We start from the raw sequence: 24,605 nt of genomic DNA, 5'->3' as shown, positions 1-24,605 counted from the left end.
GGCTGAACAAAACAAATTTATAGACCCAATCACCAGCAACAGAATTTCCAATCATGAAGTGATGACTTATTTATCATCTTCTAACAATTGATCATCCCTGTCTGTGTCACGTGCTAATATTTGATCTGCCATGTTTGTTGTAACCGCTAATCCAGTCTAATGTGGAGATGCTCTGTTTGTGAGCGAGTGCCAACTCCACTCCACCACCAACACTAATGCACAAAGCCTGTCACGGCTGCTGGCGGCCATGTTTGTTTACCTTGTGTATGTTATATATTAACTAGGGATACGGGTCAGAGACAGAAATAACATTGACCACACCCAGTCGTCTCACATGGACCGTTGCCGTGTGAATGTTGTAATATGGGATTGTACGGTGGTAATAAACACAAGCAGGATTTGAAACCAATATAGTAACTTTCTGGGTGTTATGTAGGACATGGCTTAGCTTTCTGTCAGCTTGTCGACATATGATAACAGGGAAGAACATAGCCGAGACAGGCTCGCCACTTGCGATGACACTATCTTTAGATAAACTGACTAAAGGACTGTGTGCTTAATTTCTATGCTTATCATAAGAAAAGTTGGTTCTATAAAATCTTCAGCAATTATTTTCATTCAATGAAAGAAGGCCAGGATTCAGCTTTTGGGAGGGTTGGTAGGTAAAAAAACAAAAACAAATATATTTCAAACATATTTGATTTTGGGAAAAAATTGGGGGTTGGTTTTATAAAGACCTATTTTAGACAGGTTCAAATAATAGAATTTAAATAATTTAGCCAGCAAGCGCTTAACCACAAAGCTATCTCACCATCCTATTCAAAAGTTTAGTCAATTCAAGCAGATCCTGTGAGCAAGTTTATTGAACAATCCTCTTGCCTGAGTTCGACAAATGTGTTAGTTCGGTAGTCAAAAGCCATTTAAAATGAATAAGGACCAACCCTAAGTTGTTTGACAATCGTTAACTGGTTAGCTAAAATATGTAAAATGTCAGTTCAGGATTAATTTTACAAATGACAAAAAGGACTGAATAATTGTTACAAATAGAAGAGAAATTGTTTTTTAGTGATCTTACAAACGTCCTTTAGGACCATGAAATATTGCAATGACACTTAGGTCTCCAAACAAACAAAAATGTATGTGAAAAAAACACATCTGCTGAACCCTATATGAATTCTGCACCTGCAGAACAATTCAATTACAATTGAATATTCCTTTTATGACTGTCGATAACTGCTGGCTTTAAAGACATATCAATACACATTCAGATAATAAAACACTGTGTCACATATGTAGTGCTGACTTGGCCTGGGCAAGACACGGGGGTTCACCGTTTTTATATGCTACATGCACTCCACACCTCTTTGTCACACACAGGCATAGAAATGAGTCCAATACGTATATCAATATCTTTTATTACATTCACAGTACCGCCCTTATTTACATACTGCTACCCAGTTGGTAGTTGCCAGATACATTCGGCTCAATGCTTGCCCTAATTTAAACCGTGTATTACATTATGAATAATACACAACAAAAATGTCTTGATTAATATGTTAAAAGACATAGGTGTTGATTGAACATTATATTGCCTTCTAAACAGACACACAGTATTTAAAATTACAATGTAACCACTTCCCATGTTTGACACAACCAGGTGCATCTAATGCACCAGCTGGTCTGCTGGCTTTGAGGGATTAAACATGGGTCTTAGGCGGATAAGAAATGCCTTAACTACTTGGCTACCCCAGCTGCAGTCATTTCTAGTCTTAGTTCTCTGACTTCCTCTGACTGATTTAAAATGCATTGACAAGCCGTATCAGCCCAGCAGGGGATGTAATACAGGGCTGGTTACGACACCCCCTGTGATATGACCGTCTCCATGTTGGCACATGCAAAATAAAATAGGGCTGGCTATCGATAATTATCATAGAGATCAATAATTGTTAACTCAATATCTATCAATTATCGATAAATATCGGAGAAGTAGCTTTAAACACATATGAAGAAAAAAAAAATCCGAAAGAAAAGAAATCAACATATTTCACTCCGCTGATGAGTGGTGGCACATTCTAGCCTGGATTACTTTGTGGACATTCAAGACGTAACAAAAATAGTTACTCTCAAGCAATTGACATCATTGACAATAACAAGTCCGTATTGGTAAATCTAAACTTTATTTCATCAAAATAGTTTATGTAAGATATTATCGATGACACAATTTTCATATCGATAATTGTTAATATTTCCTCCCATCAACATGATCAACGATAAGCCCAAATATCGATCTTTGCCTCATATCATTGATAGGTATATGATAAAGACTGATTATAAACCAGTGACTGGTCATATCCAACAAGTTCACATCACATTTCAGACTTGTAGCTCATGTAACATATCAACATTTTGAGAGAAAACAACATATCTTACAAGATTTTCACTAGTCTTGGACTAGCAGACCAGTAGCCCTGTCTACTCTTGTCAAGTTGGCAGACTATCAGTGAAGTAAATCCTGATTAGTAATGGGACGAGATACACTGATGCATCGGCAGATCCTGTTTTTTTACTTCTTGATGCAAGTATCGATCAGTCGCACAGTAAGTAAAAGAAATACTGATTTACTGACTACACCAGTAGTAAAAACATAAATATTTTCATCCACTGCGCCATACTTGACACTGCCAACTGTAAATCCTCGTAAGTGTGCCAGGTATTTAGCTATCCTGTCTATGAAAAGGACAGCTTACGCAGCAAAGATTATAAGAGCACATGCAAGTATCGTGATACATATCGTATTGCGAGCAAGGTATCATATCGCACAGTTGGTGTACTGTCCCAGCCCTAATCCTGATATTTGTTGACTGATGACTACACTGATGTGATCAGGGTGAACTAACATCCCACACTGTCACTGGTTAATGGGGGACAAATCACTGATTCATCCTTTATCTGTCAAATGTAACTGAAATTACACCATAAACAGGACATTCATACTGTTTATCCTATCTCATGAAGAATCAGTAATCAGTAATCCCGATGGATGCAGGGCTTAGACATTTAACACTTATGGTGCCAAAAAAACTAAAAACATAATCAGAGCGAACCAGGATTCAGACCCATGATCACTGAGACATATAGTCTCTTCCATAAAGTTATACATACGGTTGAATAAACATAATTCTATAAGAAACCCCCAATAAGTCTTAAGTATGGTTTTACTCCGTTTTTAGCAATATTCCAGCAATATCACGACAGGGACACCAGAAATGGGCTTCACACATTGTACCTATGTGGGGATTCGAACCCAGGTCTTCGGTGTGAGAAGCGAACGCTTTATTACCATTGGGCTTAATCTTAATCTTAATTCAAGGCAAGATTGAGAATGGGATGAGTATAGGATGATACAGCATTCCAGTTATATCACTGCTGATATCACGGCCCAGTCGTCTTAGGCACCATGATTCGCTGTGCAGAGTTGCGTCCCTTGGGCACGCCAGAATCCTATGATTGTAGGTTCGAATCCCAGTTCGCACCAATTATGTTTCTAGATTTGTCAGCACCATACCCGTGCTTTTGGGTATCACTGAAGTGGTAAACGTAGGAGACCTGCATCACTCCTGGCTTTCCTCCTACATTAAGCTGACACGCCGTGATATAACTGGAATACTGTTAAAAGCGGTGTTAAACCCAACTCACTCACGCACCTCTCACAATGCAGACACAGCTCCGAAATAGCCAAATTAACAACAACAAAAAACCCATAGCACAGAGACTCATAACAAGACAGCAAACAACCACAAACAACTCTTGGTGAACTGGATCTCTGTATGTGACACTGCTACATAAGGTTTATCATGTCTACACATGACAGTCGACAGCCTATGCGTCAGTAGCCCATGTTGACTGTCCCTTTGTATAGAGATGTCAAAACAGAAACTCAAATTCGCATCATAATGAGATAATCAGCCCCTTCATAAGAAATGAAAATACTTTGTCCATACTACAAACAGTATGAAAGTACTGACAGAACAGGCACAATAGTAGACACTTGTCTCAAGTAAGCTTAAACAAGTGTTAAATATTTCAGAGAGTGCCTAAGTCTTACATTTCATACTCTTCGCCACAGCCCTCTAAGTTCTTTTTTTTTAGGGAGCCAAGTGGCTCTTATATGAATATTTTAGGAGCCAAACATCAGATTTAGGACCCAACAGATATTGTCACAAGTTATGTTTACTTTTAGGTTGCCAAGTGGTGAGCAGTAGATAAATTTAGGTTGCCCAGCATAGATTTAAGTTACATTAGGCCACCAAAATGGTTGCTACTTAGAGGGCTGTAATGCCACTATTCAAGCTAATTCCCTAGAAAACAAATCATACTTCCCTGTACAATGAACTAGCGATATGTATGCCTAAACTCTATGTACCTTGCTAACGGATCTGCTTTGGTCATCTGATACACGTCGAATGGCTGCATGTCGAATGGCTGCCTTGTTCTTCATTGTCTTCACCATATCAACCAACACAGCACACAAGTAATCCACTAAGACAATGTCTGTCAATCCACAAACCACTTAAGTGTATATCCTGCTTGATAAAACCATCATACCTTCAAAATAAGGTGATCTACCAGGACTCCATGTACACAACCAGACGTCACGAACTCACTGTATGACTAAGCAAATGTTCCATACAAACATACCTCCACCCAACACCCAATCAATAGAAGATATCTAGGCCAAAAATAAAGACGCATTCATGCCAAGCTTTACCAGCTCTCAAGCATGTCACAATGTCTGTACAGTGACGTCAATGTTACGACACCATCTAGGCCAATACAAATAAATCATTTGATTTACATCTACGTTTTCTTTGAGGAATTTAATGTTTAAAATTTAACAGTAATTGAAATAAGTCAGGGGCCCTTGTCATAAACTCCTAAAATTAGGAGTTAAACATTCAGGGTATCTTGATTCAATAACACAGAAGCCTCCACTAATTTCAAACACTGTTTATTTTCTTAAACAAGGCATCTGTGTATATCTATGGATGTGATAACATGAGTGAGTGAGTGAGTATGGTTTTACGCCACTTTTAGCAATATTCAAGCAATATCACAGTGGGGGACACCAGAAATGGGCTTCACACATTGTACCCATGTCGGGAATCGAACACGGGTCTTCGGCGTGACGAGCGAATGCTTTAACCAGTGGGCACCTGATGCCCCTGTGATAACATGAAGCATAAATGTCTGGTAGGAATTTCCAACATTTTCAGGGTATTGCTATATGTTATTAAGATGCCAACTGGTTGATGATCTTGGTTCGTTTGCTTCCCTGTAAGGGCTCCCTAAATTCAAGAAATAAAGCAGTAAACCTGAAGTATCCCCATAATTAACACTGCAGGTACTACCTGATTGTCAGCCTTGATTTCAACACAGCAATATAGGCGACATGAATGATTCAGTTGAGTGAACTGTGTGACAGGTCCTGCCTGATGTTATCATAACCATAAGCCATGCTTCAACTGTTTCTCTCCCCCCCCCCCACCCCCCCTTTTGAGAAGTATTAGGCAATGTAATGTCCAGCAGACATAGTGAACTATCATAACACCCTAGAGCCTGGGATGAGATCTCTTTGCTTTCCCAGTGTAGTCTATTGGTATAAAATAATGCAAGAAAGTAAGAATCAGAATCACCATCTTTGCTTGTTTGTTGTTTAACGCAACATTCAGCAATATATCAGCTGTATGACGACTGTTTGTAAATAATCGAGTCTGGACCCGACAATCCAGTGATTGACATCATGATCATCGATCCACACAATTGGGATCGATGACATGCATCAACAAAGTCAGCAAGTCTGACCACCCGATCCCGTTAGTCGCCTTTTACGACAAGCATAGTCGCCTTTTACTCACCATCTTTGATCAACTGTGAGGACTCCATTATACTGAGCATAAGAAAATGATTGGCAAAACTATCATGTTATGAATTAAGTGTGAGGCTGCAGAGGTTCTTGAGATTTTCTGCCAGTCTTTGAATCTACAGACCTATTTTTCAACTCTCATTCTTTAATAATTTCAAACAATAATGTCACACTGATTACTCGGCTATATATAAGAACAGTTACTAACGTCCTGGCAACAAGGCTGGTATTTGATCGTTCAATCCTATAAATGGATTGCCTTAAGCCTGATATTGACTACCCAACCTCTCCACACACCCTGGGTAGGTCATAAATGTGTGGACTTTGAAACAAGGAAGTGTGTGTCAGTGACAACAGGTGATGTTGGGTGTGGTTCAATACTGACAATACAGGTTGACAGATAACACAAGCTTCATGAAACACAGCAGGCTATTGTGCTATGTCGCAATATATTAAGTATAGAGGCATTAACACATGAATCTACTGATGCCATTGTCATTGGCGATATTATATCTTACATCATGGCGGTTAGTACATGTTTAAACATATGTTATAGAAACAATGGTAAATGTATAGAAAAGAATATTTTTATCTTGTTATCAGACGGCCCACCTTTGAACCAACAATGACTACAAACATATGCAGTGACAGCAATTAAGGAAGGGTTGGTTGTACCATGTACCTCAAGTGATCCTGTTACAACCAATTTATCTTACCAACATGTTGTAATATGACATTGTAAAAGAATTAAAACAAACTCTAAATTGATAGAAAAACGCACTTTGATAGAGCTGAATTTAACTTGTGCTATGTCAATTGACTTTCATTGACTCAGAAAAAGTGTGTGGCTTTTTGAATTGACACAGGGTAAAAGGGATTTCAGGGTTAGAAACTAACAGTTTTCATCCACTAGTCCTTATAATGATAACATAAAGCAAAACCCTTACAAATGGCAAATTTCTAGTAGTCCTTATGATACCTTTAATATTGGGCAGTTTGGCAAGGACTATAGTGCCAATTTCTAACATTGGATTTATTCTGCCTCTCAGAAAGCCTGACTTGCTCATGGCGGGGAATACAGGATTTATTCACGTGATAAATTTTTTATTTCCCTCCAACATGACATTGTGTCCAAGGAGGGATACGTAGTTTTTTATTAAGATCACATGGACCAATCTGATCTCATCATTCTGACATGGATGTATGATAAATTGATTTGTACCAACTCGTTTATCTTGTAACATATGGAGAATAAACTAGATGTCCATACGATTTACACATTCTACTCAACTTGATAGACATGCCGAGATAATCACAGATATGTCACACTATGTACATATTTCTTAACAAACTACTCAAAAGATGTATATGCCATGCAATGCCAGATTAACTATAGTAATATAAAGAAGTGGGTGGTCCTTAACTTCATAAGCGAAGTATATGATGAACATCTTGAAGAAGAAATTATTCCTTATTAATCAGGACAAACTATACAGTATGTACACCTACTGAAACACTTCAATAAACCTTGAGGGATTCCAAGTAAGAATCCAGGTCCTTAACTTCTTTTAAGTAGTATATGTATACATGATTCAGTTCAATGTATCCCTGAGTAACAGCGATATCCCTATCAATAGTTAAGTTTGTTTGTTGCTTAATTTCAGCAATTTTCCAGCTATATGATGGGGGTCTGTAAATAATCAAGCCTTGGCCAGACAATCCAGTGATTGACATCATGAGCATTGATCTACGCAATTGGGATATGATGACATGCATCAACCAAGTCAGCAAGCCTGACCACCCGATGTCGTAAGTTGCCTCTCAAGACAAGCAGGGGTTGCTGAAGAACACTTCAAACCCCGATCTTCACAGGTCCAATAGTTGAGTGGTATAAACATATATCTATCATTGAATAGTGTTGGTCTGTTTGGTCAGAGCCAATTGCTTGGCATACTGTGTAAATCCAGCTTTGATGTTTATAAGTCCATAAATGCAAGACAATTCTTATAGTCATAAAATAATATGTTAATCATAAGAACTTCACACTTATTTCAGACAAGACGAAATCAGTGACCACGTTCAGCGTAATAATGCGACAAGCGGTGCCCATTTTGTTATCGACCAATCAGGAAACAGTGTTCTGATAGTGGGAGTGGCCTAATTATTTTTTATGGTTTATGTAAACATAAACGGAAACAAAATTGCTTGGCTAGCCTATCAAGTGCCGTGCAAACACTTGCATTTTTTTTTTTTCATAAACACTTAACTCAATGACAGTATCCTATAAGTTTCCTTATGGCTTTCTAAATCCCATAATTGTGCTAGGTATTTCTTGGGGATGAAACTTTTATAATATAATTGGTTTGTAAGTTTGTTAATGTTTTACTTTGAAACAGCTTCACAGTCATATTGCACTGTATAAAGGAATTTCAAAGGAAAAAAACAAAACAGATTCAACTTTTAACATCCATTGACAATACAGCAATCATTTATGATTCAGCCTATTTCTACAATGAATTGTATTCTCCCTCATACAGACAATTCAATACTATTCACCAGGGGCAATGATGTGCCCAGCTGGTTCAAGGAGCTGGCTGCAACTGCTGGCAACATTGTCTCCATCACATTCCCATGATGAGACAGCAATAACATGCCAACAGGTGACGGCAAACATCGCCATCATCAGCATCAACACCACCATATGCTCCCAGAGAGACTTAACACACGACTAGACATCAATGTCCCTCCCCAGCTGATCTACAATCGATGAAGACTCCACGTCTCAAGTGCATTTACATCAACGTGTGAGACTCGGTTTAAATTCAATAAATAGCTGCAAGCAACAAGTCTTCGCTGAAGGTTCTTAATGCACCAACATGACTGAAAGACTGTCACCAGTGAAATATCAATCATTATCCAAGAGACCTTGCACGGTCCCTAAAGCTTGTGTTGACTTATGTTTCACAAAACCATCACATTGTGCCCCCACATACCACAGTGATAATACACAGGTTTTTTTTTTTTTAGAGAGACAAAGAAATAAATGGTGATCAATTCTGCAGCTTTGATTCCAGGTCAGCAATGATAGCTCTTTAACTTGTTTGTTTGTTGTTTAATGCCGCACTCAGCAATATTCCAGCTGTATGACGTCGGTCTGTAAATAAGCAAGTCTGGACCAGACAATCCAGTGATTGACATCATGAGCATCGATTCACGCAATTGGGATACGATGACATGCATCATCCAGTCAGCGAGCCTGACCACCCGATCCCATTAGTCACCTCTTACGACAAGCAAAGTTGCCTTTTCTGGCAAGCATGGGTTGCTGAAGACCTATTCATCCCCGGATGTTCACGGGCTCTCTTTAGCTTGACAATGTTACCTTGTAAAAACACTAATCCATTCTGTGGATGTGGATGTGGATGTGAATGTGAAACCACTGTAGTTTTGGCGTATTGGCACATTAATCATATTGCAATATATCACAATATAGAGAGCTGCGTTGCGATACTTATTGCAACATGTATTGAGGCCCAAATGATATATATTTCTACTATTCACATGGAACAACTTCAGATTGCGAGATGGGTAGTATTAATAAATGAGGCTACCTATTACGTCATCAATATGGACTGCTAATGTAAACAGTGTGACGTGTGTACTGTTTACATGGTTTAGATAGGAACCCAGTCCAGACATATGTCTCAAGATTGTAGACATAATTAATATTATGTGTGACTATATTGGAAAATATCAATACATAATGGTCTTATACATGACGGCCGTAAGGCAACATACCAGTATACAAGCTATACTAGTATTCCCTGCTGAGGACGCGAATGTAAACCAGTATTCCATGCTGAGAATGTGAATGTAAACTAGTATTCCATGCTGAGGATATGAATGTAAACCAGTATTCCATGCTGAGAATGTGAATATAAACTAGTATTCCATGCTGAGAATGTGAATGTAAACCAGTATTCCATGCTGAGAATGTGAATGTAAACTAGTATTCCATGCTGAGAATGTGAATGTAAACCAGTATTCCATGCTGAGAATGTGAATGTAAACTAGTATTCCATGCTGAGGATATGAATGTAAACCAGTATTCCATGCTGAGAATGTGAATGTAAACTAGTATTCCATGCTGAGGATATGAATGTAAACCAGTATTCCATGCTGAGGATGTGAATGAAAAACCTATATTCCATGCTGTGGATGAATATGTGAAACCAGTATTCAATGCTGAGGACGTGAAACCAGTATTCCCTGCTGAAGATGTGAATGAAATACCTATATTCCATACTGTGGACATGAATGTGAAAGTAATGAAACCAATATTCTATACTTTGGATGTGAATGTAATGTAAATATCTGTTGCATGGGTTCTAATGTATCATGTGGATAAAAACGTCAATCAGAGTGATGATTATTCTTAATAATATGGAAACTAACACAAAGTTTCTCTAATAAGCGAATGATAGTGGTTATATGCCATTTCGAAAAACATTCACAAAGGTCCTTCACTTCTTTAGATAATGCTGATGATTACAGCATGAGGCCTTTCAGCACTTCAACCACTAATTGCAAACAAGTGATAAATTTTCCACTGATATTGATTATCTCTGATAATGAATATGTCAGCATTTAAACAAAGAGGGCCTCATGACATCAACATGATCAAGCACAACAGGATATACCTGCTTATCTTATCTTCTATTGTCTAGTAGCTTGCTGGCGACGAGCAGCCTTCACTGGCTACTTTATCTAGGCTTTAGACATTGTCAACAACGTTTTTGTCCGTGGTGATATCATTAACCCTCTGGGGGCACGGGTAGCCTAGTCATCTAAGTAATTCACTGTGCAGAGTTGCGTCCCTTGGCACGCCAGAAACCTATGATTGTGGGTTTGAATCCCGGTTTCCCCCGATTATCTTTCTAGGTTTGTCAGCACCATACCAGTGCTCGTGGGTTTCATCGTCCTGGTAAGTGGTAAACATCCTGGACCTGCATAACTTCAGGCTTTCCTCCCACGTCGTGATATAACTGTAATACTGTTAAAAGCGACGTTAAACCCAACTCACTCACTCATTCATTAACCCTCTTAGTCAGAATATTACAGAAACAAAGCAGCCACTGAAATAAACACTACAGGCTTGTTAACTGTTGTTTGCCCACAAAACGTGACTCTTTATTTCCTCTTTCAATTTCAAGTCAATAGAAGAGGACATGAAAAAACGTCCTTTTTTATTTTCAGACAAAAACAAAAACGTGTCTAATTACTTCAGAAAGTTCCTACTTCACTTCAGCCCTTCATAACATGTCTAGACCAGCCCAAATATAATTTGGACTTCTTAAAAATCACAAACTACTGATTATATTATATCATGAAGGATTCAATCTTTAAGTCATGTCTGCACAATTTCAGCCATATTGTGACCAGAGCATGTAATATGCTACTCAACTTATAGAGATAGAGATAATCATGATAATCGGACATGTATTTAAATATACACTTGACATATTATAAGAATCATGTTTGTGTATCATGGGAAAAAAATATACCTACCATAAGTGGAGTAGAGTACATTCTTATGTAAAAATGTGTCAACTAAGGACGGTATAATAGCCAGGCCCCGTTCTACAAAGCGATCATAGTGCGAAGACTGACGTAAGTCTATGTTAAAGTATGTCGTTAAATTTATGATCGTCTTCACGCTACGATCGCTTTGTGGAACAGGGCCAGTAATGTAGCACAGATATATACATTTCAAACCAGTTTGAAAATATTGAAATGATTTTCCCATGACACAACATAAAATTCAGACGATAGATTACCAGCACAAACTTTCCTGACAACGTTCATACTGTCATGTTAGCTACTTGGCCAACACGTCAAGGTATTATGCTGTAAGTGAACCAAGTTTACTGTTAGTCGATGCTAGCCTAGAAACAATACTACCTCACAGTACTTACAGAGTGGTCTTGCTTGACATACACAGAGTGGGTTATCTGAGCCTCCTTTTGTCTCCACATACTGTATGTAAATCCACTTTCAGCATGTGTTCAGACGTCCCACACTATCATGTTCAGTGTCGTGTGTTGTAAGGTTCTACATCCCATTGATAGTAACGTTATCTCCCCATGTGGCCTCGGTGGTCCGCCACCTGACATGGGTGGAGTCTCTCTACAGTACACAGCACAACAGTCCACAGCACAACAGTACACAGCACAACACTTACACGCAGCACAGTATGTCAGGGCTTGTTATCTGTTCCAACTCTAACATGCAAACCCAGTGTTGGTGTAATCATGCTTTCAAAACTGGACACCACGTAAGACAACAGGAGTTAGCTCCTCACACCAGCAGGCACATATTCCACCTCCACGGCACGAGAGTTCCCATTACGGCTACAGCCATAAACATGCCTGGTTCATGCCTCTCATATCACACACATCTGAAGTGTCGGGACCTTTGATAGCAGGAAGATCTGTACTTACACCTAAAGTCTTGTCCACCACATACAAGCTTGGTATTTTTAGCCCCACCCAGTTGCAGCCAATGAGGTCAAAGGAGAGAGTTGTCTGCCTGCCGGGCTGTTGTATATAATATTGATACTGCCGTCAATCAAAGTCCCTGGCTGTGAACCGGACACAAGCTGTTCTCTAGAGATTAGTGAACCTGCGTAGAGGCAGGCATTTGGGCCTACCACCACATCAATCATATGTTAGTAAACACATACATCTCAGTATCTTCCTTAGTGACAGACTACCGCAATCACCATCAACACCTTTGTGAAAGAGACGATTTCTATTCAAAACATCTTGGGTGTAAAAATCAATGTCCTTCATTTGGGCTTCATATTATGAGGTCATACACTAAAGATATGTTACACAGGGAAGAAATTTAAAATAGCACACGCTCGCTACCTCAAGAAAATTCCCCTAATGCTTAACAGTGTAAGGGGCAAAATAATTTTGAACACTTTCAGTGTGTTCTCTCATATACTCTTTGGATCAGCTATCATCACAATCACAATTTGAAGGATAAGTTACACAGGAAAGAAATTACCACTAGCCCACAACCCTAAGCATCAATTCCTCAATGCTTATGGGATCCAGGGGGCTAGAAGAATTATGATCATTTTGGGGGTGTTCTCATATGCAATCACTATTTTGACTAGTTGACTTAAGAAAAGATATGTTATACAGGAATAGTCTTGACCACAAGCTTAAACAAAGTTCCACAATGATAATAGTATCCTACATGTCCTGAGGGCTGAAAGAATGTTGGATAATATGGGAAGTGTTCCTAATTGTTATCACTACTGGAGCTAGTAGGCTTTATAGGTTAATTTCTACCCTTGTTACTGGTATAAAATTTAACTACTTGCTGCTGGTATGGCATTGCTTCTAAGGCAGATAGTTTCATTGAAGTTTTTGAGACATGTTTCTTGTTCTTTCATGTCCTGTACAATGTTGTACCATGTACCATCATGATCATACTGCAACTTTACTTTCATGATACATATTCAGGGATTTATCTAGACCTGCTCAGAGGTCGATATTCAGCCACAAATCTGCAGCAAATGGCAGCAAATGGCAGCAAAAAATCCCAATTTGATTAAAAATTTGCCAATTTCCTCAGAATTTACAAAAATAAGAACACTAAAAACGTCCAGTTTGGAACAATATTTTCCCAATTTTCCTGCCAATGGCACCGAGTTCAGAATCCTAAGTAGATCTCTGATGTTGTACCTGACGAAATGTAACATGATACGTGTGCATTCATCATGCTCACATCATGTTTTCTTTACTTTGTGTCATTGTTACCACAAGCATGACACACGCATTTGTCAAACTTACTAAATTCAAAATCAAAATAAAAAAACCCAATTGGCCTGACTAGTTGATCTTCACTTTACCTCATAATGTTACCTCATAAGAAAATATTTCAATCTCAAAATACAAAGTCAATATACCTCTGCATTTAACATTTAACATGTTTTCCCAAAATCCCAATATGGAACAAAATAACAATTTTCCTCAGCTTGCCTGCCAGGGGCACTTAGCTCCGAATCCTACTTATGTACCGCAGTTTAATATAACCCACTAGCCGAAAAGGAGCTGTGGACAATTGGATCTGACCACCGGCATCCCCATCTCGACACAAGGAAGCACTTCTCCACTCTACACCTCACACAGAAACACAGAAGAACTTGGATAAAAATAAATTCACATGGAAAAAACAAACTTGAAAATTTCTGTACGCATGAAAGGTAACGGGCCACATTAAGGAGTGTTGCCCTGGTCACTTTGTAGTTAAGTCCATAAACCTGTGTGCAAGTAGCACATTTAGCCTTAATGGTCTAGTGCCCCTTGGCTGAGGACCAACTGGACTAAAATAGACAGGGTTAGCCACAGGAATGTGAGAAGGGAGTCTTTATATTTATTTGACCAAGACAAGTGTTTGGTCTGTCAATGGTTACAATGGATCTTGCATCATGTAAACAAATTGAACAAAAATATCCACTTCAACACTACATGTCTACATAGACAAAAACTGCAAATTCAGCATGTAAGACACTAAGAAGAGTTTCTTAAGCTTCTTGATCATAAATAATTGTCTCTCTGTTGCTGGTACACTCTAGAAACTTTCACAAATATATATCAAACAAATAGCACTCTCAAAATGAATACACAAAGTCTATTCACGACTGTAATAATAGTGATCTCATAACTTCAAGCTCTGTTCAGTACACATGATAAACAGTTGACCAAAATAATTCATCTGATTTAGAAAACATTTAGCTTCCATTTCAGGTGAGGTGAGGTGAAATGGGGTTTAACGTAGCATCCAAGATTATTGCACTTATATAGTGGCATGTATGCACCCGTGTGTGTGTGTGTGTGTGTGTGTGTGTGTGTGTGTGTGCATGCATGCGTGCGTGCGTGCGCTTGTACTAGTCCAAACTGAGATACCATGCTGTAGTTTAACCTGAATACCCCACTCAGACACAGTATACTGACACCGAACCAACCAGTCCTTGTTTTAGCCCCTTAATACTGAGCGCCAGTGTTTTATTGTATGATAAACAACAACCATGCATCTTTATTTCCTATATGAGATATCAACATTATGTAAAGCCTCTTTAATGATGATAAAATGTAGAAGCTTTAACAAATAATTACCCGTATCATAATAATGATGACTCCCTCAATAGAATAGCAATGTCAGACAAGTCCATTTTATGCACAGGTGGGTATTTCCCACATATTCTCACATCGATTACCTGTACCTTTTCTCCCAATACTGATCGTCATATCTCTCCCACTTTTGAATGCGATCGTTCGGCCATCGTATGTATCTGCGGTGCCCCGCTACATCTATGTATGCTTTGGGGAACAACTCACTAGACACTCCCCTCTCAAAAAAACATCATACAATATATGATGTCATCAAACTGTGAGCACGTCTTCAAACCTCCAGAAATGATGTCATGACAGAACAATGTTTTATCGTGAAATAAACCATGCTTTGTTCTTCATTGTTCTTTGCAATTTATTGCGTAGATATCTTATATAAATTGATCAAGACCATAACTCAGTTCTCAAAGATAATGAAAAAACTTCTGTTGATTGTTTTCAGGTTCTGGTAGGCATGGACACAAACAAATAAATTTCTATCATCAGTCATAAAGTACATGTGATATGTCACCATTATTGAAGAGGATGCCCTGTGTGTGCTAGGTTTTCTCAAAATTCTTGGTAATATATCAAAACAATATGCCTGTAAGAATTAGCTCAAATATCTGAAATATCCCGGGTGAATTTTACATAATTAAAGTTCATAGGGCCTCACAACAATGTCAGCAATCTCATTTATGTCAAAGGCCGGGGTTCGATTCCCGACATGGGTACAATGTGTGAAGCCCATTTCTGGTGTCCCCCGCGGTGATATTGCTGGAATATTGCTAAAAGCTGCGTAAAACATTTCTCACTCACTCACTCATTAATGTCATGGAAGAGAGCGTGCATCAAGAACTGCACCAATGCAAGGTAGGCTGTTGGTTGGTTTGTTGTTTAACGCCACACTCAGCAATATTCCAGCTATATGACGTGGTCTGTATATAATCGAGTCTGAACCAGACAATCCAGTGATTAATATCATGGGCATCGATCCACGCAATTGGGACATAGTCGCCTTTTAAAATGAGTATGTTGTGGTTAAATCCACCTCGAACAGTATTTGGGTCATTTGACAGCTATCACTGCAATGGCACAGTCAAACACATTTACCACTTCGCTGACACTGCAAGATTGATACTGACAGACCACGATTCAAACTTGAGGAGAATCTGTGATACAATGATCAGCATATCCTGACACAACTAAGAGGTTTAACTCTGCACAGGAAGCTGTAGAACCATTACAGCCTCAATATCATCAACCCTGTGCTGTAGCCTTCTGAGTGATCCTGCTGTCTCTAGGCTCAGCCACACTGATAAGTGTGATCTGTGGGGAATGGGGGCAAGTCATGCCTATGCATAATGCACAACTGTGCACAGAAGATAGCATTATCAATCGATGACATAACATTTATCTTATTACTGCAGCCATAACAGGGACATGTGGCAACATGAACCGACATTGAATCTAGCTCAAGGCTTCGTGATAACCAAAAGCTTTCAACATGGTGAAGCTGTAGCTCCAAATATATGTAGTTGTTTTGTAGGTCAATGCCGTACTCGGCAATATTCCAGCCACATGACAGGGGTCTGTATATATTCAAATCTGGATCACACAATCCAGTGACTGACATCATGAGCATTGATCCACGCAATTGGAATACAATGACATGCATCAGCCAAGTCACCGAGCCTGGCTACCTGATCCTGTTTTAGTCGCCTCTTACGACAAGCATGGGTTGCTGAAGACCCAGCGATAGAGTGAGTGAGTTTGATTTTACGCCGCTTTTAGCAATATTCCAGCAATATCACGGCGGGGGACACCAGAAATGGCTTATGATTTCTTAACTACTGGGCAGTCTGGCAAGGACCATATGGGACTAATGTCAATTTCAATTGCTGAGACCAATTCTGACACAGATCTTCAAGGCGTGTATATGTGTAAGTGTCTTTAAAGTAACATACACAACGCTGCAAGAAGATATGAACATCACCAATGTTGGCGCATTGGAACATAAATCACATTGCAATATATCACAATACGGAGAGCTGTGTTGTGATAGATATTGCAATATGTATTGAGACCCAAATGATATATATTTGTACTGTTCAAATGGTACTTCTTCATTCAATAATCCAGACTTTAGATTGCGAGATGGGTAGTATGGATAAACGAGTCTACCTATTACGTCATCAATATGGAATGTTAATGTAAACAGAGCGAAGCGTGTGCCGTTAAGATAGGACCCAGTCCATCAAGATAGAAAAATTGATTTATATAGTTATATATTAATTCTTCTGTGACTGCATCAGAAAATATTGATACACAAGGCTGTATTGTGATACTTGTATTTCTGACGTCCATATTGCAATATACAGGTATACCAGTCATGTATGGCGGAATGGGTCTGAATGGGTTCCGATCTCACCATATAGTTAATCATGCTATCAACCACTGACAACTGTGACAAACTTTCATGATTGGTTGGTTTGTTGTTTAACGCCGCACTCAGCAATATTCCAGCTATATGACAGCGGTCTGTAGATAATCGAGTCTGGACCAGACAATCCAGTGATTAACATCATGAGCATCGATCCACGCAATTGGGATCGATGACATGCATCAACCAGGTCAGCGAGCCTGACCACCCAATCCCGTTAGTCGCCTCTTACGACAAGCAGAGTCACCTTTTATGGCAAGCATGGGTTGCTGAAGACCTATTCTACCCCAGATCTTCATGGGTCAACTTTCAGGATGAAAGTCTTAGATGTCTTTAGCTATTAACATACATTGTTTATACAAAGACCACAATTTGCAAGCCAATATTTCAGGAATGTATTCACAGATCTTTTTCATGTAATACTGGGGGTTCGGATGTTGTGAACATAAATATTTATAAATATTCAAATGAAAAATATATATTTGCATTCCCTCAAGATTTTCTTTTCTATTCTTTTTCTGAAATCATGAGGCCTGTGTCAAACAGAGGTTACTTGCATAAATAACAAAAACATATATTTCATAATGCATGTTATGATAGCGACCCAGCATGTCAATATTGGATGTCTAAAGAGAGCTTCCCTCCACAAAACATGCTAGTGATGACATAGGCTTCTTTTCAGAGAGCCATGTCCAATAGCGGTATAATGTTAGTCGTGTCAAGAGCAGATTTTGTGTTTGCGAGTCAAACGTGAGCTGGGGAATAGAACAGAGGATCTGCACTAAATACAATCAATTGCCAGCATTTTTTTTAGTCAATAAACGCAAATGACTCACGGGGTTGTCCACATGAAAGTGACATAACCATTCTGGCTGTATAACAGCGTGTTTAGACGCAACAAATACAAATTTTGTACCTGGAGTTTGTCTCAATTACTTGGAGCGAGGGAACATTGCTTATTCATTGAAACATATTACGGTTTCACAAATACTTCAGCCCTTTTTTCTGTAAAACATAAAGTTGCTATCTTAATACAAATAACAGCAACAACTCTCATTCTTGAATGACTGGGAGTGAATGACTGGGAGTGAATGGGTGGGTGGGTTAATGGGTGAGTGAGTGAGTGAGTGAGTGAGTGAGTGAGTGAGTGAGTGAGTGAGTGAGTGAGTGAGTGAGTGAGTGAGTGAGTGAGTGAGTGAGTGAGTGAGTGAGTGAGTGAGTGAGCGAGCGAGCCCATCAACCATCATTCATACTTGATGATCAGAACATCAATACTCAGGCAAGTGAAGTTTCCAGTAAACTGTTGGCATGTACAACTTTGACACATCCACCAATACTTGTACCCTGGCATGTCACATACCACTGAAAACATCCCTGTCTAGCACAAAGGTCCTGCATCAAAAGATAATCTTCATAAATAACTATTCGCTTCAGTTCACTTAAAGCATGCCAACTATCCTGAGGATTACACAATCATTTGTAATAAAGTAATTTATCATTTATTATGTAATATTGATATCACACTAAACATAAAATAAACGTTTTGTAAGAATCCATATTGGGTGTCAAAATGGTAAATATTCTAGCACATTAGAATGACGTTTGTCATTAATTTCCTTTCAAACTTGCAACTCATACCAGGAATTAACAAAATTCTGCAAACACTCTAATGACTTGTCCATGTCTTGTTAGAAGCAAAATTACTACAGAATTTTATCACCACTCATACTTGATAATAAATAACAAATATGATTAAAAAAAAAGGTTATCATGACAGGGAAAATAATTGAGCAATTATACCAAGGCATATTTCATGTCCAGCATTCTAAGTCAATTCTTCCTCGCAGGACGATCGTGACTACACCATGTACACGTGGTCAAAATATATATACATAAATCATAATGGCATTCATTTATCATGTTGATACCACAATTCTCACTCATGCCACTTGAATTCAGTATTTTATTAACGTTGGTGTTAAAATGAATTTGCTCTAGGGTCAACGGAACAATCATATAATTTTTCTAAAATTCTTCTTTTTTTTTAACAAATAAAAAACGATCCTTACCAGATTCATAATGGCAAGTTTCTCTCAAACAAACCATGACAACACCAGTCCAGATCGCTAACAAGTTGTTAATATTTAGTTTTCTGAACGGAGAAGACAATCCCGATACTGTTCACTTTCCAGCCCATTACCATGTCTTTATTTACATCAGATGAGCAGACTGGAGTGACATTACACAGGTGACCTGGCCCTACTGGCCTAACCTATTATTGACCACTCACAGTCCTCCTTACAAACAAGCCATGGCATGACAGCCACTCAGAATCCAGCTTGCAAACACGACAGGAATGTTTACCCTCCCCACTTGCTGGGAGTCTTGCAACTCAACAAGCTCAAAGACGATAAACACACAGCCAAATTCTCCCTGATCTCAATAGACTACACACATACTGTAAAAAAGGCATGGGAGGTTTAATTAGGGGGCCCATATGAGAGTCGTTTGCACTTGTTCAGGAAACATGCTGAACACGACTCCGCACTTCATGCTGGAAATCAGTGATGCATATCGGCTATACAAATGCAGCGATAGTGTCAACTATGTCGGAGAATGCGGATAACACACTAAAGTAGTGTCCAGCCATTGTGGCTCTACAAACTACCCTTACTGCAGGAATCTATGACAAACAATGAAGACATTGTCGGAGGAGACACAAACTCCTCATTCAGGCAACTAGGCAAACACTCATAATTTCTCCTTATAGACGACATCAACAGGTAGTTTGCTTCGTGTGCAAAGATGATGCAAATATGAGCAGAGCCTGTTATGGAAACTAGGTTAGCTTGAACATTTGTAGTAGAATTTCCCTCATCGTTTAAACAGCTAAAATAATGAAGTTTACCTGGATTTGTTCGTAGTCAACAATATTAAACATAAAAAAAGACACAAATTTAAAGTTGGTTTCAATATTGATCATGTTGATATTCAGATATACTATGCATAAACATCAATACTGAGGATAATTGACAAGTAGGAAATTATGTTTTCATTAACTAACTGTACCATGTTCACGAAAGAATTATTTGATAGGCATTACTTAGAAGTTGATGGATGACAAAGTTACTAAAAGACTGTTCATGAAAGATAAAAAAACCTTTCAATTTTGATGTAGACCTGATACACAACTTTAACCCACAGTCGTGGCATACATTCACATAGAGTATCACTATATTTCAACAGCTTTATCTAGCAGCTTTATTTAGCAGTGTGTGCACTTCGAACAAGGTCAATACCCCTTTAAATACAACATTTGCATGTTTTGTTTCTTTCAGTTCGTGCTGGAATATGTAACTACGTACGCTGCACACGCTGCTAAATATAGCCACTCTCAGTCACCTGACTGCCGACCCTTACCCTTACTGTAACCACATAATCCAACTTTATGATGATGTCTTAAATCACTAACAAAATACCGTATTCGACATAATAAGCGCCCAGGGCGCTCTCAAAGTTAGAAATAGGGGGCTCTTATTAGAATATTAGTTTGGTGAAAAACAACAGAGTTGAAAGAACGTAAATTTCGTGGTTTATGCTGACAGCCTAAAATGTTTATATACGACAGATATATTTTTTTCAGAATTTAATTTCCCATAATTAAGAATGCATATAACATGCGTATTATACACAAATAAAAAAGTAATGTGTACATTGATCAATCGGAAGGGGTGCTAATTGGGATTGTTCACTAGCCAATTTATTAGAAAATATCGCCGTGGGCGCTTATTAGAGCGGGGCGCTTATTACGTTGAATACGGTAGGTATTGATCGAAATGGCACTTTGCAATTTCTGTTGTAAATTGTCGGAATGGGTTGAATTAACTTTACAAGTATTAGCACACAAGCAGCTATCTTCGTTAATTCATAATCACAATATTTAGTCACTATTTCAAATGGCGAGGGCAATATTCATTGTACATATATATTAATGTGCCCAATGACTAGCCTTTTTAAACAATGTCACATGCAGCTTTAGAGCTCATCAAGTACAGTAAACTATGTTCATAAGGAACACGCTTACAACGAACTGACAGATATAACAAACGTTTTTGGGGGGTCCTGGCTGCATATTTTGTCATCTATCATGTATATTATTGATGGATATAACAAAAATGCTTATAACGATAACATATAAAGCGTACTCAAATTGTGGTCCAGTGTGTCCTCTGTCAAAGACCATGTTTAAGTTTATAATGAACTGTTTATCTCGGAGCTGCTCACATGTCACAAACCAACCAATCAAAACATCCGTGGCCACATCCATGGCCACATCCATGGCTGTTCAAAGTGGCAATAAACAATTGGACACAAGTCATAAACCAGGTACTGACACCTCAATTTACACTTTCAACACACGTAAAACAGTGATTTAACCATAGCATTTGAAGTGGATATATTCTGTCCATAAAATGAGCCGACAGAAGTGAGGACACAGCTTGCTAGTGGAAAGCTTTAGACATCGTCTCTTTTTACGCTTGTGTCTGTATGTCAATGAAACTGTATCAATAATAACTTCTTTGAGAGGCATTTAGAAGTTGGAGTACTAAGTAAGGATAAGATATATGGATGAACAACTTCTTTATTACAATTAGGAGCAACGTTTTGGTGTAGTTTTTTCTTTCAGTTCGTGCTGGAATATGTAATTACGTACGCTGCACACTTGCTTGATAACCGTGTTAGAACCTACACCGAAACGTGGCTCCTAATTGTAATAAAGAAGTTGTTCATCCATATATCTGATCCTTACTTTGTATCAATAACATATTAAAACATATATGTTTTGTATTTTATGTCATTTATAAGATGAATAAACAGAGTACATATACAGTGTGTGATTTGTTGCATAAGTAATATGTGCTCACGTGACTTGACCACAATCAGGGTGGGTGAGTGAGTGAGTGAGTGAGTGAGTGAGTGAGTGAGTGAGAGAGTTAGTGAGTGAGTGAGTGTTTACAGGGCTTAATATTCCAGAAGTATACTCCAGAAATGAGCTTTGCCATCCCAATGTGTGGGATCCAACTTTGGCCCATTACAAGCAAACACTCCGCCCAAACTCAAATGAAAGGACCCCGGTGGAAATTCTGGGTTACAGTAGGTCCCCAGCAAGCAACGTTCCTACGAGGCAACATAGGATCAGGTGGTCAATCTTGTTGACAGCATGCAACCGTACCTGACAGCATGGATTACTGCTCATGACATAAACATGATAAATAACTGGTCATTCGGTGCACCTTCATTATGTTACATATTGCTATTAAATAATTGTATACTGCAAAGTTAAACATGCTAACAAAGAAACAAAATAAACTGCATGGCGGAATGTTGGCTCTATTCACTTCGATAATAGAGTACAAAGTCTATTGGTTGACAATCCCACACCATGTCAGTGTCTGTTCACAAGCTGAGGATCAATACACAATCGACTGTTGGTGACATTCAGCGGTGGTGAACATTCCAGGTGGGGACACGAACCTTCCCTCCAGCTGTCACCCCAGTGTTCCAGTCTCACTATAGTCCTGCACCATGACTAGGGAATTTATATTTTTTAGGTACTTTTTTTTACTAAAATCCTGTGCAAGTCTAGATCAAACTAACCAAGTCTAGTTTGCTTGATTCCACGTATGACAACAGCAGAAGACACGGAAGAGGAAAGGTTCTTTCGCAAAACAAATTTGGATTATTTTTTCATTAACTACCGTATATGACCGCAGATAAGCTGACCCCGTAGATAAGCCAAGGTGTCCATTGAAATAGGAAAGAAAATGATATGACCCGAAGATAAGTCGAACCAGGAAGTTAAAGGCAAAAAACACTGCCAAGTCATGTGCCGGTACTCGCAGATATTCAAAAATATAAGATGAAAAACGTTGTAATTTTATTTAAAATGTCATTATTATTTCTAATAAACATTTAACAAACCAGTCATCCACTTTCATAATGTGGGAAGCTGTTTCTCTTGTCTTTTTTTAATCTCATAACGACTGTTATATGTTGCCATCAACAACGAAGCGCCATTTTATCAATCGGTGTATATAGAACTATGAACCTGTGAGAAAATATATCAGCTAGTGCGAAGACTCGCAGTTTGAATTCAGCATCGTAAGCATGGCATTTTCGTTTCAAACTCATGATGAGAATGTCAGTCAGTAAAAATATCCCAACTTTTATGCCCCCCTTCATATCACTATTGTATGTTAATCCAAATTGAATTAAATAAACTATGAACTCATTGAATGACCATCACTTACTCACATGCTTCTCCAGTTTATTAAACTAATCTCTCGAAAACAAAGGAATAAAGCCCCTACTCCCAACACGATCGCTAAGCACCCACAACTTGAAAATGTTAGAGTAAACAACATGACAATACCAATCGGCCTGTTACTATCAGTGCTCATTTCCTTGTGTACCGTGTTGCTTTTTAAACAACAGGAAGCAATCACAGTGGTCACCGTTTGTGACGTCACAGGAAACAGCTGATCACATGTTTTTGCAAATGGCGAACGGAATAACTCGCCGATACAGTTTTTTATTTGCCTCTTTCAATAAAGGTAGACACTTGTTCACTATCAATTTATGAACTTTGCAAAACATACGTAATAGCTATTGGCGATTTCATCTGGGGATTATATATTATAGCTGTGAATTACATATATACATGTAAAGATTGTGGAGTTTATGAAGAACGATTAACTTTGAACATTCAACTGAAAACTTATTATCGGAAGTAGTAACATGCATGAAAAAATTTTTAATAATGACAACATTGGTGTATAATAATAACTTTATTGATAATTTATAACAATAATGGCTCTAGTCGTGACAACTTCCAAACTTTCAGGAAGTTGTAATCTATCGGACCGTCATTCAGGCGATGTTTCTGACAGATCATGATCTGAAAAATACTATCATGAAAGTGTATCCCGTGGATGAGCCGACCCCTTTCTACAGAATCTTTTTTCTGGTCCTCAAAGACGGCTTATACGCGGTC

The 24,605-nt window shown here is 38.5% G+C and overlaps 1 protein-coding gene across 14 annotated transcripts in view; it reads right to left on the bottom strand.

Moving 5' to 3' along the window:
- The window catches only part of LOC124147792 (serine/threonine-protein kinase 26-like), a 91,134-nt gene that overhangs the window by 48,598 nt on the left and 17,931 nt on the right, over window positions 1-24,605 (bottom strand). For 8 of the 14 annotated variants that reach the window (XR_007219528.1, XR_007219527.1, XM_048390302.1 and 5 more), the window contains exon 1: window positions 4,424-4,691. The exons of 1 other annotated variant lie outside the window; for it this stretch is intronic. Coding sequence is in view for 11 of the 13 variants with exons in the window: in XM_048390302.1 (XP_048246259.1) it covers window positions 4,424-4,510 (87 nt within the window). In the remaining 2 variants the exon portion in view is untranslated. Of the gene's footprint in view, window positions 1-4,423; window positions 4,692-11,898; window positions 12,519-19,620; window positions 19,755-24,605 lie in introns of those variants that run through there. 5 more of the 14 variants (XM_048390310.1, XM_048390313.1, XM_048390314.1 and 2 more) reach the window with 3 other exon arrangements.

Source organism: Haliotis rufescens, unplaced genomic scaffold, assembly GCF_023055435.1.
Source record: "Haliotis rufescens isolate VD_foot unplaced genomic scaffold, xgHalRufe1.0.p SCAF_9, whole genome shotgun sequence".
NCBI classification, from domain to species: Eukaryota; Metazoa; Mollusca; class Gastropoda; order Lepetellida; family Haliotidae; genus Haliotis; species Haliotis rufescens.
Note: the sequence above shows the minus strand (reverse complement) of the source record. Positions and strands in the feature narration are given on the sequence as shown.